We start from the raw sequence: 17,905 nt of genomic DNA on the forward strand, positions 1-17,905 counted from the left end.
AGGCAGAGGCAGAGGCAGATGCAGAGGCAAGAGGCAGAGGCGAGAGGCAGAGAGGCAGAGAGGCAGAGGCAGAGAGGCAGGGATGGTTTTCCTACACATGTCTGGTCTGCAGATGTCTTGTGTAAGAAAAGGGGTCCCAGAAGCAGTAGGGCCCACAACCATATTTTCAGAGCATGCTCAAACCACAATTCTATAGAGCTTAGCAGATAGGCTCCAGAGTGAGCCTCTGCTTTCTCCTGAGGCTTCTGGGTACTTCTCAGGGAGCAGGCCCTGTCAGCTTCCCAAACAGCTATTACTGTTTCTTCCTCTCCCTGGCTATGGGTGAGGCACAGTGGCCCACGAGTGTAGTGTTAGCCACTTGGCCATGGTACCCTGTAAGAATGGCACGGTCACCACAGAGCAGAGACCAAGGTGTGAACAGAATGGTCAAGGTGAGGTGGGCCAGAGGGAATGGCTCAGAGGGTTGCAGCCTGCTCACACGCATGGTCCATGTCCTCTGCTGGAACCCCCATTTCTTATGTGGATGGGGGCTCCTTGGATGATGAGTATGTTTGATTGAGGCTTCTGGGGTTGCCCGGGGCTCAGCACCATATACCCATAGCTCCATGTACTCTAAGTGCCATTTGGGATTATTCTCATAGACAGTCCCCATGACAGCTGCTGGGCCCACTTCCTGGCCCTGACTGTCCCTTTGCTCTCAGAGAAGCTGGCATCGCTCAAGCTGGAAGTGGAGGAAATCTCTCTGACCTCGGTCAGCCAGAGGCGCAAGCTAGGGGTCATCCTGGAGGCCATCAACCAGAGCCTGCAGGTGGAAGAACAGCAGGCCAAGTGGAGCGTGGAGAGTATGTGGGGCTGAGCCAGGCCTGGGGGTGGGGGTGGGGATGGGGTGGGGACCATCTCTGGGAAGGACGCAGGGGCCTCAGGCAGCACCTAGAAGGAACACAAGCTGGACCTGAAGCCAGGCACCTGGTGGAAGAGAAACTGACCTACACACACGGTCCTGGAGCTACCACTGCAGCCAGTATAGCACAAGGATAATGACTTCCCAGGGACACAGCCACTGCTGAGTTTAAAAATACCACACTTCTCAGCCTGAATTGAACTCAGAACAGGTTCATTCATTTTCTGCCTCTTAACAAATGAGAGTGCTATGTGTACATGATTGCACCCACCCCTCAGACACACACACACACACACACACATACACACACACACACACAGAGACAGAGAAAGACAGAGAGACAGGAACAGAGAGACACACAGAGACAGAGAGAAACAGACACACACACACACATACACAGACATAGAGAAAGACACACACACACATGCACACACACACACACACACAGAGAGACAGAGAAAGACAGAGAGACAGGAACAGAGAGACACACAGAGACAGAGAGAAACAGACACACACACACACATACACAGACATAGAGAAAGACACACACACACATGCACACACACACACACACAGAGAGAGAGAGAGAGAGAGAGAGAGAGAAAGAGAGAGAGAGAGAGAGAGAGAGGATTCTATTCTGACCCACACAGGACAATTCTGAGGGTGGCTACAGGTGCTGGTGGCCTCTCAGCTCTGACTCTCTGTCCTCCCTTCTCTAGCCATCTTCAACAAGGACCTGCTGGCCACCTTGCATCTCCTGGTGGCCCTGGCCAAACGCTTCCAGCCGGACCTGCCCCTCCCAGACAACATCCAGGTGGAAGTCATCTACATTGAGGTACTTGCTAGGTGGTGGAATGGGGCCAGTCATCTGAGAATATTGCTCCTTGCCACTGTGTCTACATGGGGCCATTGTGTGGAAGTGACTCCAGGGGGCTATGAGGAACGTTACATCATATCAGGACAGCAGTTGGGGGCTGGGCTGGCAGAGACCCAGGAGGGGAAGGGGAGGGCATTGACCAGCAGCCAGCTCTGCTTAGCAGAGGCAGGAATGGGCACACTAGTGGGGAGGTCAGAGGTGCCACTGTAGTTCCAGGAGCATAGGTAACCATCTCTCCATGGCCACCCTCAGGAAATGTCTTTCATTTGTCATCCATGACCACATCCTGTCTCCTCTTCTGAGAAACCTTTGTTCTCTGGCAATGATAGCTTGTGTTCTGTGGTGTGTGTGTGTGCGCACGTGTATATAGGTAAATGTGTGCGTGTGTGTATGTATGTGCATGTATGTGTGTATGTATATATATGTATGTGTATATGTGTGCATGCATGTGTATGTGTGCATACATGTGTATGCATGCGTGTGTGTATGTACATTTGTGTGTATGCATGTGCATGTGTGTGTATATATGTATGTGAGTGCATGTGTGTATGTGTGAGCATGTATATGTGTGTGTGTGTGTATGTGTGTATATGTGTGTCTGTATGTGTCTGTGTTCCTCTTCTCGCCTTACACACCGCTGTGTCCAGCTGGGCCTGGTCAAACCCATTCCCACCTTTCCCAAGCCTTTGCTGAAAGTTCAGTACTGAGTCTTTTCGTGGCTTTCTCAAACTTCCGTAAAGCAGAGGTAAGGCTGGCAGACAGCTCAGAAGGTAAAGGTGTTTGCTGTCAAACCAGACAACCCGAGTTCAATCTCTAAGACTGTCATGGGAGAAAGAGAGAATTGACTCCTGAAACTTGTCTATGACCTTCATATGTCAAATATGGCATGTGTGTACTCCTCCACATACGTGTGTGCACACATGCCCATACACAGTAAACAATAAATGGGAAAACATCAGAGGTGACCATTAATTTGTCCATTCATTCATATCAACACATATTCACACACACACTCACATACACGCATGCACACACACGCACAGAGGACTCTAGGGTGTCTTAGGAATGAGGCATCCATAGTGCTATCCTCATAGGCTCAATGATCACAGAGAAAATGGACAGTGAAGCTGCCTCACAGCAACATCTGTGGTGGGGGCAAAGCAGACCATAGTAGGTCCTTTCCTCTGCTCAGGCCCTGTGGACTTGGATCTGGGGCTCTCGGGGTCACACAGATCTTCCCCTTTTCCTGTTGTAGAGCACCAAGACAGGCCTGAAGTCGGACAAGCAGGTGGAGCAGCTCACGGAATGCAAGTGAGGATGGCCAGGGCCTTGGCTGGGTGCTCGGTGCTGGGTGCTGGGTGCTGGGTGCTGGGTGCTGGGTGCTGGGTGCTGAGCGCAGGGGCTGCTGGATCAGGGGAGCCCTCCTTGTGCCTGCTGCCTTTCAGCCCCGATTGGGCTGCTGGGACTTCCAGCCGAGGCATCCTCAGCCACACGATATCCGAGTGCTCTGAGATCTGTGAATGCAGGGCAAGGCTGCCAGCCTCTTAGCCTTGCTTTCCACACACAGGGTCTCTGCGCCTCCCCTGCCTTGATTGCCCAGGAAAACGAGCCCATCTCCTTGCCCCCTGCTGCTACCGAGCTTGTTCCATTAGGCGATGAGAGGGCTGTGGACTTTTGGCTAACTCTTTGATTACTTTTCTGTCTCCTGCAATTTCTCCTCTAGCTCACACAAGGACCAGCCTTCACGTGAGTAATTTAGTAACTGAAGGAAACCTTTTCCTTCTGATGGGGTCGAAGCAGCTGCGATGGGGGGGATTCTTCCCACTGTGGTCTGTTGCTTTTCTGTGACAGGATCTGTTCACGAATTTGTCCTTCCTTCTGTTTGCCTGGCCTTTTACCGCTTGGTGCTATTTCCTCATCTCAAACACCTGGTGAATGATGCCTGCCAGCCTGGGTCAGTCTGCAGGTCCAAGTGGGGGATGGGCATGCATCACAGTGGCTGCAGCGGGATAAGTGGATGGGTAGATAGAGGGATGGATACCTGTGTGTGTGTGTATATATATATATATGATTGGCTTGTGTATAGATGGATGAATAGATGGTTAGGGTGTGTGTGTGTGTGCATGTATGAATGATGAATATATACTCACACATATATGAATGATGAATATGTTCGTGTGATGGGTGGATCTCTGTATATTTTTGAATGGATGGATGGATAACTTTTGGGTAAACATATAACTGGATGGATGGATAAATGGTTAGCTAGATAAATAGTATGTATGTATAGATAGATGGGTGGATGGCTAGATAGATGGAGACATGGTTAAATAGATACATATCTGGATGCATGGGTGAATGGATGATATATAAATGAATGGATGGATGGTTGTATAGTATATAGATGTATAGGTGTATAGATGGAACGTAGAAAGACAAGTGGGTGGGTAGATTAATGGATAATTGGAAGAAGGAATTGTAATCAATACCTAGGTGAATAGTTGACTTGAACAACCGACTGAGGAAGAGATAAATCTGGTCAGTGTACCAACTGGTGAACTGCTTGTCACACCAGCATCAGCCATGGTAGTGCACACATACCATTGTGAGTGCCACGTGTGTCAAGCACGCTCACGGATTACTTCCTTTAGCCTCACCACCAGTTTGAGAGGGGGGAACTGAGGCACAGCCACAAACAGGTTACTGAACCTTACTCAAATTTACAGAGCTATGAGCAAGGGAGCTGGTGGCATTCACCATCACCACTATTCTGCCCTCACTGTGTGGACTGTGGGTCTATCCCCATAGGAATAGTACTAAGCACTAAGTACCCAACCACATAACCATCCATTCATTCATAAATACACATTTATCCACCCACTACACATATCCATCATTCATATGTATGTATGTATGAATGTGTGTATGTATGTATGTATGTATGAATGTGTGTATGTATGTATGTATGTATGTATCTGTGTATCTTCACCCATCATTCATAAATACACATGCACAAACACCCAGCCATCTATCCATTCATCCATCTATACACAAGCCAGTCAGATATATATCTATCCAACCATCCACCCCTCTATCTTCCCACCCTCATATCCCACTGCAGACACTGAGATGTGTGCCCATCCCCCACTTTGATCTCTAAGGTGACCCAGCCTAGCAGGCATCATTCATCAGGTGTTTGAGATGAAGAAATTGAAGCACAGAGAGGGAAGTATCTCACAAGCCAGGGAGCCAGGTGTCCCCAACCCAGGCCTGATTCACTCAGGAACTGGAAGATCTAGCTGTAGCTCCCATGGGACGGGTTGTTCTGAGAAACTTTTGTGTGAAAACATTCTGTTTGGCACAAAGATAACAGCTTCGTAATGAGCTGTTTATCACTCTGGTCTGCAGAGGACGCCTTTGATGAATTATTTAAGCTGGCTCCAGAGGAAGTGCATGCTGTCAAAGAGGTAGGGCAGATCAAAGCTCTTCACCCACCTGCCTGTGTCTCGGGGTGATGAGGGAGGGCACAGGTCTCACCCCATGTCTGCTGAGTGCTGGAGGATGGGGGAGGTCTTCTGTCACTCCGGGTTGGAAGCAGGGGGGAGGGTCCCTAGTGGTTCTGAGGCCCTGGCTCTTCTGTCTTAGGCCATCGTGAGCTTTGTCAACCAGAAGCTAGAGCGCCTGGGCCTGTCTGTGCAGAGTCTGGACACCCAGGTAGGGACACTTCTGGGTCTCCAGGCAGGGATGGGGACCTGAGGGCTTCTGAGCGCCAGAAATTCACTTGTGTGACTGGAAGTGAGCTGTCACTTCTAGAGATCTCAGGGCCCTCTCTAGAGGGGTGTGCTGCTGGCAGGCAGCATTGCCAGAGGGAAGCCTTGGAGACCCTGGGCAGGGGAGCTGTGAGAAGCCATGAAGGCAGAGCCATCTCTACTGCAGGCTTTGTTGATCCCCATTTATCAGAATGGCTCCCAAGGTACAGGATGCTCTAGGTCTCAGCCTTCCTACTGCTGCGACCCTTTCATACAGTTCTTCACGTTGTGGTGACCCCTCAACCCTAAAAGTATTTCACTGTTTCTTCGTAACTGCGATTTTGCTACTCTTGTGAATTATAATGTAAATTATCTGATATACAGGATATCTGGTCAGTGACCCCCCCCAAAGGGGTCGTGACCCACAGGTTGGGAACTACTGCTTTTGGACACTCTGCCACCGGAGTGAGGGGCCTCCCCTGTAACTATGTTTATTCAGACATAGCAGTGAGATTCATGATGAGGCCATTTCCTAGACTGGTGCCAGGGTAGTTGGGGCACTGGCACAGTCCTGGGTAGTTAGAGGCACTGGCACAGTCCTGGGTAGTTAGAGGCACTGGCACAGTCCTGGGTAGTTAGAGGCACTGGCATAGTCCTGCCATCAGTAGGCTCTTCTCCTTACTCCTGCCCTCAGAGCTTGGCCCACTGTGACAACACAAACTCAATTATCCTAAGGTAGGAACAGAACCCCGGCAGATCCAAAGCCCCTCACCTAGCCATGACCTTCCTAGAGATTCTGTGTGTCCAGTGTTCCCACAACACAAGGTGATAGAAACGCAGAGATCTGACATTGCCTAGGCCAGACAGGGCGGTGACAGGGTCTGATGGACCCTTTCTGGGCTGTAGGTATCAGCCACATCTGAAAGCCTATGCAGAACCTGATCGCAGAGGGCCAGGCCACATATTCCTGAGTTTGGGGCCAAACAGGAAAGTGCTTCGTACCTGCTCTGTCTGGAGCAAAATATTCTCTGCCATCAGCTCTGCAACTCCCATCCCCTAATCTCCCCTCCATGTGAGAACTTATAAAGCCCCATTCAATAGATGACACTATTAAGACACAGAGATGTTAGGTAACTTACCGAAGGCCACACAGCAATTAAGTGGTGGTCCTAGGATTTGGATAGAGGCACTTGGGGCCCAAGTATATGCTCTAAGCAACTGCTCATGGTGGGTGGGCACGTGAGTTTTGTGAGTGCTCTGCCAGCATGGTGGGATTAACACACAGACCTCAGAGCCATATGCATATGCTTTTTCATCTTATGCCTGCCACTTGGTGCCCTTGGGCTCTGAGAGTACATCCACGTTGGCTGTGTGACCTTGGGTGATTTTAGTGGACTTCCCTGCACTTAAGGCTCCTTGCTTTACAAAGTGGGAGCAATTCAACCTCATGGGATTGGGGGTCGGGAAGCATTGCCATTTAGTAACATTCATGTCACCTGGCTCACTGTGGCTTTCCCCGGAGCAGCACACCCATCTCTGACTGTATTTTCTGTGGGTAGACATAGCACGCTATCTCAGGTTTACAGTCCACTTCCGGCATCCTTCTCTTCTTTGATAAAACAAGAGTAAGTAAGCAAGGACGGTAGGCATGTTGAATGATAGAGGAGGCCTCAGAATTAGGTTTCCCCTGCTATGTTTTGGGGACAGCAGCAGAGATGCTTCCAGGCCCAAACTAATAACATCAGAACAGACTTAATCAGGGGAAATTCCATTAAAGACAGAACAGCGCCTTTCCACAGCAAAGAGATTCGGCAGGATTACATTAGCATTTGACGTGCTTAGTGCAGTGTTATCTCAGACCGGGCAGACAGAACAGACAGAAATATTAATGGGACCGTGTATTCCTCTTTTCCTTTCCTGATGGGAGAATTTTATACTAACTCTGTTTTCACAAATGTGTCTGTAATCCATGGAATAACTTGTCATTTAAAAATAGACACAATGGGGTGGCGCTGGAAGGGGCCTCAGCTGGTGTAGTGCTTTCCTGGCAAGCTGGAATCCTGGGCTGTGGTGGCACACTGAGTCTCTTTTACATATATGAGTGCTTGCCTGCATGCGTGTATGTGCGACACATGTGCTCAATTACCAAAGGGGCCAGAAGAAGGTGTTGGACTCCCTGGAACTGGAGTTACAGATGGCTGGGGGCTGCCGTGTGAGTGCTGGGAACCAAATCCAGTTCCGTGTAAGAAGCAGAGAGTGGTCTTAACCACTGAGCCATCGCTCCAGGCTCTGGGGAGGCAGAGCCAGGAGGATCCCTGGGGCTTTCAGGTCAGCCAGGTTAGCCTACTTGGCAAGTTCCAAGAGCCAGTGAGAGATTGTTTTTCCCACCCCCAAATAGGTGTCTTATTTCTAAGGAATAATACCCTAAGTTATCCTTTGGCCTCTACACGTACCTGCCCATACATAAACACACACACACACACACACACACACACACACGAGATGGTGGGGGAGAGGGAGAGAGAGAGAGAATAGAGAACATGAGGCTATTCCATAGTAAGTTTGGAAACAGCTTTTTTAAATTGAATGTATTCTGAGAGCCAGGCAGCCCACAACTGCTACATGTGGCTGTTGATAACCTCTGCAGCTGGGAATGCCAAGTGCACTCTCCTAGGAAGGAAAGTGAGGCTCAGAGAGGTGGCACAACCTCTTTCAGCTCACATAGTATGTAAGAGGCAGAGTGGAACCCCTCCAATGTCAGTGTCCCTCTCACCACAGTCATGCTTTCTCTTGTTAGTCCCTTATATGTCACTGTGACAAATGCCTAAGACAAAGAGGAAGGGTTTATCTAGGTTCATGTTTGGTCTCTTTGATTGACCCCACATGCTTGGGCAGAATATGATGGGGACAGGGGTGTCTGGTGGGAGACAGCTGTTCACATTGTGATGGACAGGAAGCCAAGAGTTCAGCAGGAAGGAGCCAGGGGGACTGTAGCCACTAATCTACTGTACCCCAGTAATCTACTTCCTAGAGCCAGGCCCTACCCCAAAGAATCCAAAACAATGCACCAGCTGGGACCCAAGTGAGCACAGTGTGCTATGGGCATAACAGATTGAAACACAACACCTGCAGTTTGCAGATGGCGTCATCCTGCTCCTGCTGATTGGACAGCTGGAAGGCTTTTTCTTGCATCTGAAGGAATTCTATCTTACTCCCAGCTCTCCCACGGAAATGGTAAGCTTCCAAGGTCTTCCTCCATGACATTTTGGGGGGGGGAGGTGGTAGACCGATTTATGGCCTTGGCCTGACATTCTTTATTCAATGCTAAGCAATGAGGAAAGTGGGAAGGAAGTTTTCATATGCCTGTCTACCCATCCATCCTCACACTCATTAACCCATTCAGTTACCCACCCACTCATCCACCCATCCATGGGTCCATCCATTCATTTATCTACCCATGTGTCCATTGACACCATCCACCCACCAGTTAATCTACCAATCTACTCATCCAACATCTATGTACCTATTTATATATCCCCCTATACATCTATCTACTCATCCATTGATTTATCCATCCATCCACCCACTTATCTATCCATCTGTCCACCCACCCATCTATCCATCATCAATCTATATACCTATCCATCCACCCACCCAGTCATCTCTCTATTCATTCATCCCTCTATCCATCCATAATCAATCCATCCATCCATCTTCCCACCTATCCATCATCAATCCATCCATCCACCCACACCCACTCATCTATCTACCTACCCAGTCATTCCTCTATCCATCCATCCATCCATCCATCCATCCATTCCTCTATCCATCCACTTATTCATCCATCCATTCACCTATCCATCTATCTATTTTTCTACACATCTATCCATCTATTCTTTCACCTACCTGTTTGTCCACATATCTACCCATCTGCCTTGCTCCACTCACCCACTCATGCACTGGACTCCCCACTCTCTAAGAGTTTGTTTACTACCATGCCATGCTGTCCAGGACACAGTCCCTGGACACAGACTAGGCTTTCAAGCTCCTCCATCTTTACCAGCAGTTCTCCTGGGATGGTGGCCTTTCAGGACTTCAAGGCAAGGCATTGGCTTCTGGTATGCTGGGCAGAGCCACTAGAGAACAGTGCTGGTTGGGATTTGTTTTACAGAATTGAGGAAGATGGAAGATATCTTGAAATGAGGGAGCAGACTCAGCAGAGGCTCAGGAATGCTTTGGGGGAGCAGTCTGTGGTTCAAGAGGGCTATAGGGACTGGGCAGAGCAGGTCTGATAGGCAAGGCATTTCATATGGACCCTGGATCCCAGAGCTGCCAAAAGACACACCTTTAGTCTAGGCAGGCAGCTAAGTTTGACCCCAGGAAGAAGGATGAGGAGTGACAGGCCAGGAAATTGATGAGTGCCAGGGTGTGCTCACCTTGAATATGCACCATGCATCTGTGCATCGCTGCCCATGAAGACTCTAGCACCCTCCATCCATCCACTTATTCATCCATCCATTCACCTATCCATCCATCCATCCATCTTGAATATGCACCATGCATCTGTGCATCGCTGCCCATGAAGACTCTAGCACCCTCCCCTCCATCCATCCACTTATTCATCCATCCATTCACCTATCCATCCATCAATCCATCTTGAATATGCACCATGCATCTGTGCATTGCTGCCCATGAAGACTCTAGCAGCCTTCTTCTCTGCCCACTGGACAAGCTTTCCACTCATCTCCTTTGGGCTATGACCCAGGGTATTCCCTTTTCAGAGACTTCCTGCCCAAGGAGAAGATTCCTATCACCTTCCAAATCAAGACCCTAGTACTTCCTCCTTGGTCAGAGCCCAGCTTCTCTTGTGCTTCTTATCTCTGAAATGGGTTGCTAGCACTGCCCTGTCCACTGTCAGGTTGTATGGGGACTAAACAGTAAGCAGTAGTGTGGAGAAGCCGTTGGGGAGGAGGCTTGGAGAGGCATGTATCCCTAGTTCCCTGCCATGCGCTTTCTGGGGCTTGTATAATCTTCCAGTCTTCAGGCAACCGTTGAGAGGGGTGATGGAGGTGGAATAGTTGGTGGCCTGCCTGGGACCACACTGCTGGCCCATCTCTGTCCACATTCTTTTAGGTAGTGCCCTTTCCTCCTGAGGTAACACCCGGTCAGGACACCTGTCCCCAAGTGTGTCACCTGCAGGCTGGGTCCTCCACATCCCTAGTCAGGCCTTTCTTTCCCTCCTCCTTTGCTCTCTGTCTGTTGTACCCTCTGCTTATCTTGTCCTATTACAAGGGCACTGCTGCTCCCCAGAGCTCAGCCTTGGGTATCTTGGCCTTACCTGCCCTAATGTTGCTGTCTAGATGTTTCTATAGCTACCAGCTCAGCCCCATCGTTTTCTTAGTGGCCCCTGGCACTTAGCAGGCCTCTATGAAGCTTCTCCGAGGTCTCTCCCTGGTTCTTCCTTCTATACCCCAGGAAAAGGGAGGGTAAATGGTGTCCCCACTTTACACAGAGCAAGACTGAGTCCTTGGGAGCCTGACAGACTTCCCTGAGACCACACAGGTCATAGACGCAAGTCTGGTACTGAAGAACAATCCATTCCTGAGTCCTGCTTAGGAGCAGGGTGAGCCTGTGGGAGGCTCACAGTGTAGGACCAACCTGTATCCATCCAGTGGGACATCAGGGATGAACCATGAGACAAGCCCAAGGAGGGAGGCAGGCGCTGTAGGAACCCAGGCTCAGCTGCATGGGCCCATCCCATGTCATTCAGCAGCCAGACTTGCTGTGACACAAGGCCTGTGCTTGCTATGGCCCAACACCCCCCACATAGGCCAGGCCAGATAGAGGTTCAAGGTTCCTGGCACAGCTAACATGGGAATCCACCGTTAGACCCTCTTCCAACCCTGCGTGGGAATAAATGAAGAAATGTGGCATTAGCTCAGAGCCCAAAAGAGGAGGTTGGGGCTGGTGGAAGAGATTTAGGGTAAGAACATGGCGGACCACAGCCACAGGTCCTTAGCTGGAGGCTGGATTCCGGTGCTTCTCGTTAGAGCAGCTCCCCAGGACTGCAATTTTCATTGTCAGGTGTTGTTTGATTGCAGTGTAGATGCAAGGGAGTCAGCGTTCAATTTAGAGTAGAGTTAGGGACAGAGAGAGAGAGAGAGAGAGGCGGTCGTTTGCTCTGCAGAAACCAAAGCACCGGAGGCAGGAAGCTGGATTCCTCCCACGTTCAATTTTCTCTCTCAGGAGGATGAGAACGTGTGTCCTGGGTCCTGGCCTTCCTTGGCTCTGCAGAGCACCGAACTCTCTCTTCATCATCTCAGGCTGCTCAGAAGCAGAGGACAGGCTGGGGTGGGGGTGGGAGTGGGGCTAGGGGATAGAGGGTTGGGGTGAGGGAGGCCTATCACCTCTCAGGAGCCTAGTCAGATCTTTGGTTTGTGAGCTTCCAGGCGGAAGAGTGTGCTAAGAGGAGCCCCATGTTCTCTGAGTCAGTCACTTGTACAGATCCTTCAGCACGGACTCCCTGAGAGCAGGTGCTATTCTGATTCTGGGCTTTGTGCACAGCCTGCCCACAGTTGAGGGTCAAACAAGTATTTTTAAATTATGAGAGTTGATGGGCTTGGGCAGATGGCTCAGTGTAGTTGCCGCCAAGCTTGACAACCTGAGTTTGGTCCCCAGAACCCATGTGGTGGAAAGAGAGAACCGGCTCTCGAAAGTTGTCTTCTGCCCTCCAGACACATGCTGTGGCATACACTCCCCTCCATAAACAAATAAATGCAAAAATAAAGTAAGAACAGTGACAGGCCAGGGCAGCCATGCAGGCATCTAACATTCCTGGCACAGTCAGCTCCCAATCCATGATATCACAACCTTCGTACCTTGCGTGGGAATAAGCAAGGGGAATGTGGTAACTGCTTAGCTCAGAGCCAGGAGATAAGGGAGCCAATGAAAGGATCTGCAGAGTAGGAGACATGATGGTTGGTGTACCCTTGCAACCCCAACTGTTGGAGAGGCTGAGGCAGAAGGATTGCAAGTTTTGGGCTAGCCTGGGTACAGAGTGAGGTCAAACCCAGCTTGGATAACTCAATGAGACCCTGCCTCAAATTAAAAGTAGACATAGGTCTGGGCACATAGCAGTAGAGTTGTGTGGGAGACCCTGCAGCCCATCCCTACAAATGTGTGAATGAAGAATTTCTCAAATTTGGCCACATGGGGTGTTGTGACAAATGGAGTCTGTGGCCTCAGGGATATATAAATACCCTTGAAGCTTTTGACTTACAAGGATGTATTCAAGGCTCCCAACAGTCCTGCTGTGAAGGACCTCAGACTCTGCAAAACTAATTGGCCACAGATACCCTCTTCCCTGACATCCTGGATCACTCTTTGAAGATACTGGCTTGTCAAGAGCGTACAAGCCAGAGCAGGGGCTAGATTTCCCTCTTCCTGTTATTTACTTCCTGGGCAGCCTGCAAGCCGCACTCCTGACGAAAGTGTCAATAGTGGTGTGTGTGTGGGGAGGTCCCCCTTCCCAGGAGATTCCTTAGGGAGAGACTTGGGAACATAGAGGAGGACTGAGCTGTGTGCTCTTGTCTGCATTTGCTAGACTACTTCCCCCTTGGTCTGGAACTTACTGAGGATGACTAGCCTTTGGAGAGCTGCAGGTCTGAGGTCCATCTTCCAGGTGTGCTTGTTCTGCATCATGGCCCTTGACTTGCCTCATCTGTTCTATATCTGTTCTGCTCTTCTGAGGCCCCCCAAGCAGAGACAGACTGCTTTCCACTTTCTAAGGTGTACTGGCTGGTTTTGTGTGCCAAATTGACACAAGTGCCTCCATGAGACCCAGCTGTGGGACATTTTCTCAATTAGTGATCAAGGGGGAAGGGCCCCTTGTGGGTGGTGCCATCCCTGGGCTGGAAGTCTTGGGTTCTATAAGAGAGCAGGCTGAGCAAGCCAGGGGAAGCAAGCCAGTAAGGAACATCTCTCCATGGCCTCTGTGTCAGCTCCTGCTTCCTGACCTGCTTGAGTTCCAGTCCTGACTTCCTTTGGTGATCAATAGCATTGTGGAAGTATAAGCTGAATAAACCCTTTCCTCCCCAACTTGCTTCTTGGTTATGATGTTTGTGCAGGAATAGAAACCTTGACTAAGATATAAGGGAACTCTATCACCTACAAGCCCTGGTTACCTCACCCGACAGACTGGCATACAGTGTGTCACCTCCACCAACCCCTCCCCCCAATCTCTCAGTGAGGATCTTTCAATCAAGATGTCTCCTTGATTATGCATGTCCTGTATGTGGCATCTTCTAAGAGCTATGTGCTGATGCGGGCCTCTGCGTGAAGGAGGGAGGTCTCTATTCACAGGGCATAGATGGAGATGGCTGGGTGCCCCCTGATTGCTGTTGTCGTTCTGGGATTCAAACCATGGATAGACAAGGAGAGATGTCATTGGTGATAGGAAGGGCCTGGTGCCTGGACCCAGTGTCTCATTGCTGACATCTGATTGGCTTTATCATCATAGCTTCACAATGTCACCCTAGCCCTGGAGCTGCTCAAGGATGAAGGCCTGTTCAGCTACCCCGTCAACCCTGAAGGTGAGTGCATAGCTCCCCTTGCCTGGAGGACCTGCCTTGGATGTGACTGAAAGTCTCGTGGAGAATAGAAGGACAAACATTGTTAGAGGGGTCCCCTGCTTGCTGGTCCGTAAAGAGATACTGTCTCCTAGGCATTCTAGGAGGGATGCTGTGGCCACCATGCCGGCAAAAGGGACTGAAAAGTCCCTCAGGATGAGCGTTCAGAGCACCCAGTCACTGTTGGGGGGGAGGGGACATGATTGCAGGGGAAGCCCAGACAAGAGGAAGGACACACCAATATATGTCATGTGGTTGGCACTGGGTCTTGAGTTCCTTGTCCCTGTTTGCAGGAGATCTTTCTTGTACCATGGACCCTACCCCATCCCTGGGGACAAATGCTCTTTCCTGTCCTGGCCTAACAGGCTGCCTTGCTCCCTCTGCCCACAGATATTGTAAACAAGGATGTCAAGAGCACACTGCGGATACTTTACAGCCTGTTCCAGAAGCATTCACTGAGGGCAGAGGGCAACGGGGCACACCGTGGTACCCCAAACTAGTCACCTCTACCTCCCCAAAGCTGTTTCTCAGGAGCTGCTGCCTCTGGAGGACCCAGCAGTCCCAGGTCTCCCCATGCCAGCCTCGTTACTGTGGCTTGGGGACATGCTTCCCTCCTGCCCTTGTCCTGCTTATCTTTGACCCCACCAGATAGGGCCCTATAGTTGCACCCACCCCTGCTTTGCTCCATGTATTTTGACAGCTGTATGAATTGTATTTATGTGGGTGGGTGGGGGGGCTCTGCATGCCTGTGGACTCCTGGGTTAGCCTTTGACTGTGGTGAATAAGACTTTGGTTCTCAGGCTAGACCAGCTCTCATCAACCTCCAGTCTGTCTACTAAAGCTATACCTTGGTAGTCAGTGGCTGCTCAGACCCCACAAAGCTGACCAGGCTCTTTGGTGTCAAGGCTGATCATCTGAGGCCATGACCTCTGTACACATAGTTCCTGGTCATCTATCTCCCACTTGGGCTGATGAGCCCAGGACCATTGCCCAAAGACCAGATCCTCATGTAGGAGAAATGAATTGAGTTTCTTGTCAGAGGACTCTGGACAGGCTATCCCTATAGCTGCAGTCCTAAGCTCAGCCTTGAGCCCGAGGGAAGAGAACCTGGAGTCGGTTCTTGGGTTCAGGTTATCTCCGGTCTGCATTCTGTCTCATGAGACTTAGTGTCTTCTGCAAAGAGAGAGAAACAGCTGAAGAACTGAGCTGGGTCCAGGCTGGAGGAGAAGCTGTGGGGGGGATGCAAGGCATGGGGTTCAGGGGCACAGAGACATAGGGGTATAGGGATTCAGGGGTGCAGGGATGTAGGGAAGTTAGCCTAGCTGTTACTCCCCTGGATTCTCCCCTGCTTGCTCAACTTCAGTTCCCTGTGACCAAAGTCTTTTAGGTTTGGGGGTGTATAGCCGAACAGCTTTGCCTTTGGGGGACTTTGGAGCAGAGTCTGGACAGGGAAGGCCACCCCTACAACAACAATAGACAGAGCTAGGTGACCTGGGGCTCTGGTGTCTGATGTGGAGAGGCCAGGCGCTTCTCTCTACCCAGCTCCATTCCACCTGTCCATTTGGCCCTATGCAGGCTACTCATAAGTCTTAGAGGGCCCCATCAGATATCTCCTCTGTCTGCTGCCTCTGGGACATGTACCCCTGCCATATCAAGGACATCCTCACAGTAGCTGGCTCCAACTCTCTCTACCTGCTCAGGTAATCCTTCCATGGAGACCTTCCTCTCTGCCTTGTCTCTTCTCTCTGGAGCATCCTGAGCCATGGTGGAAGCTTGAACCCCTCTGCTTCTTTACTGGAGGCTTGGCAGGTCAAAGCTGGAGTCCACGCTCATCTCTTAGGCTCTGGCCTCCCTCTCTCCCTTCCTCTTCCCTGCTTGCTTACCCTCCTGGTCCTTGCATGTCCTCACTTCTACCTCCTTACCTCCTGTCTGATAGGAGATTTGAATCATAAGGAGAAGCACTCTTGCAACTTTATGGAGGAATAAATAACATTTACCGGTTTAAATGCAGGACTTAATGATACCTGACAAACAGACGCAGTCATATCCCTCTAACTAGAAGGCTCAAGGCCTAAAACATCCGGTCACCTACATCCTGCCCATCAGAGCCCTGGTCTTAGAAGGGGAGACCTGCTTTCTGTTACTGCCTTTTCTGCATCTCTTAGAAAGTGCATCAGAGAGCAAGTGGCCTTCCTTCCTCATGGTGCTGAGCTTTGGTCTACTGCTATGTATTGCAATGCCAAGTTCTGAATCCTAAGTCATTGCCTCTTGAGGCAATTACCTCAAGACAAGTGAATTCTCATGTATGCCAGCTTTTGTTATGCAAACTTCTTAATTTAAAACTATTGGTTGAATAAAAATGCCTGTAGCCTGTGGCTGGGCAGAAGAAAGGTAGGCGGACCTTCAGTTCCTGGGCTGGGGGTCTGGGGCACAGATCACAAGGAGAGGGAAGGGAAGAAGGAAGAAGGCGCCATGGGGTAGGCGGATCATGAGCACATGGCCATGAGGGCTGGCCTGCTGGAGTAGAAGTCGCTGGGAGGAACATGCACGTGCTATCTCAGGGTTACTAACAGGAAAGAAGACAAAATAGTCTAGAGGGCTGATATCTGCCCAGCTCTGATGCTTTAAGGCTTATTGTAAATATAAGCTGTCTTTCATTTGGGAACTAAGTGATCTAAAGTGAAGTAGAAACCTCTAGATAATATTTACAGTAGCAGTGTGGGGTTTCTTTCCTTGATGCAATTCTGCTGTCTCCATGGTGACCCAACAGCCCACCCCCCTGCTTGCTGAAGACAGGCTCCCTCAGTGGGTGCCAATCATTCATCCATGCCTCCAAAGCTTGAGTGAGGGATCTCTTTACTCTAGTTCTTATGTAGTCTACAGGGATTGCTCTTCATGCTTCTCAGATTGCTTTGCATGTTCAAGTCTTTGTATGAACATTTCTTATCTTGTGTATTCCTACATGAATACACAAGACTGACATGGCTGACTCATACAGTAATTGTATGTTTTATCTGATAAGGTAACTGAGAAATATAATAAGTTCCTTCTCCACTGGTGAAATGGTGAAATGAGCCAATTCAGGTCATATTTGTGCACACACACATACACACACACACACACACACACACAGGTTTACTATTGGGAAGCTGCTCTCAGGCAGGCAAGTTCACTGGCCCCCCAAAGGAGGAGGCCAGGAAAGTCACCATGGGAAGGAAAAGAGGAGGCAGAGAAGAGAGAGAGAGAAAGAACATGTGTGAGAAAGAAGAGAGAGAGAGAAAGAAGGAGAGAGAGCAGGAGACCATCTGGATATACAGAGAAGAGCCTCTGAGGGAAGGGCAACCTAGCCTCTGGGCTGGAAAGTTTATGACAGGGTATGCCAGGTAGGGACTGTGGGATGCTGGGAGAACCCGGAGGCCAGGTCTGCTTCGGTATGTAAAATATGCACCTCAGCCCCTGGTCCCAGCCTCTGAAACCAAAAAAAAAAAAAAAAAAAAAAAAAAAAAAAAAAAAAAAAAAAACCCGGTTTTTGGAAGTAAATATACTGTCCTCAGTCCCACCTGCCCTGCCTAAGAGCTCCAGTTACTCTGAATCTTGCGAGCACTTGCTATTATTTATCTTTTCGCCATTCAAGAGGGTATGGTGGCATCCCACAGTGGTTTTGATTTTAAATGTTTCTCCTCTGATGACTAACTTGTTGTTTTTTGTTGTTTTTTGTTTTTTTTTGTTTTTTTGTTTTTTTGTTTTTTTT

General features: G+C 49.8%; 1 protein-coding gene across 3 annotated transcripts in view; it reads left to right on the forward strand.

Moving 5' to 3' along the window:
- The window catches only part of Parvg (parvin gamma), a 21,161-nt gene extending 4,613 nt beyond the window's left edge, over positions 1 to 16,548 (forward strand). For all 3 annotated transcript variants that reach the window (XM_031351377.1, XM_031351384.1, XM_031351392.1), the window contains 9 exons: positions 702 to 842; positions 1,621 to 1,736; positions 3,034 to 3,089; positions 3,502 to 3,524; positions 5,187 to 5,245; positions 5,424 to 5,492; positions 8,660 to 8,761; positions 14,046 to 14,118; positions 14,545 to 16,548. In XM_031351377.1, coding sequence (XP_031207237.1) covers positions 702 to 842; positions 1,621 to 1,736; positions 3,034 to 3,089; positions 3,502 to 3,524; positions 5,187 to 5,245; positions 5,424 to 5,492; positions 8,660 to 8,761; positions 14,046 to 14,118; positions 14,545 to 14,654 — 749 coding nt within the window. In that variant the 3' untranslated portion in view covers positions 14,655 to 16,548. The remainder of the gene's footprint in view (positions 1 to 701; positions 843 to 1,620; positions 1,737 to 3,033; positions 3,090 to 3,501; positions 3,525 to 5,186; positions 5,246 to 5,423; positions 5,493 to 8,659; positions 8,762 to 14,045; positions 14,119 to 14,544) is intronic.
- The last annotated feature ends 1,357 nt before the right edge of the window (positions 16,549 to 17,905 follow it).

The sequence above is a fragment of the Mastomys coucha genome, unplaced genomic scaffold (assembly GCF_008632895.1).
Source record: "Mastomys coucha isolate ucsf_1 unplaced genomic scaffold, UCSF_Mcou_1 pScaffold11, whole genome shotgun sequence".
In the NCBI taxonomy this organism is placed as follows: Eukaryota; Metazoa; Chordata; class Mammalia; order Rodentia; family Muridae; genus Mastomys; species Mastomys coucha.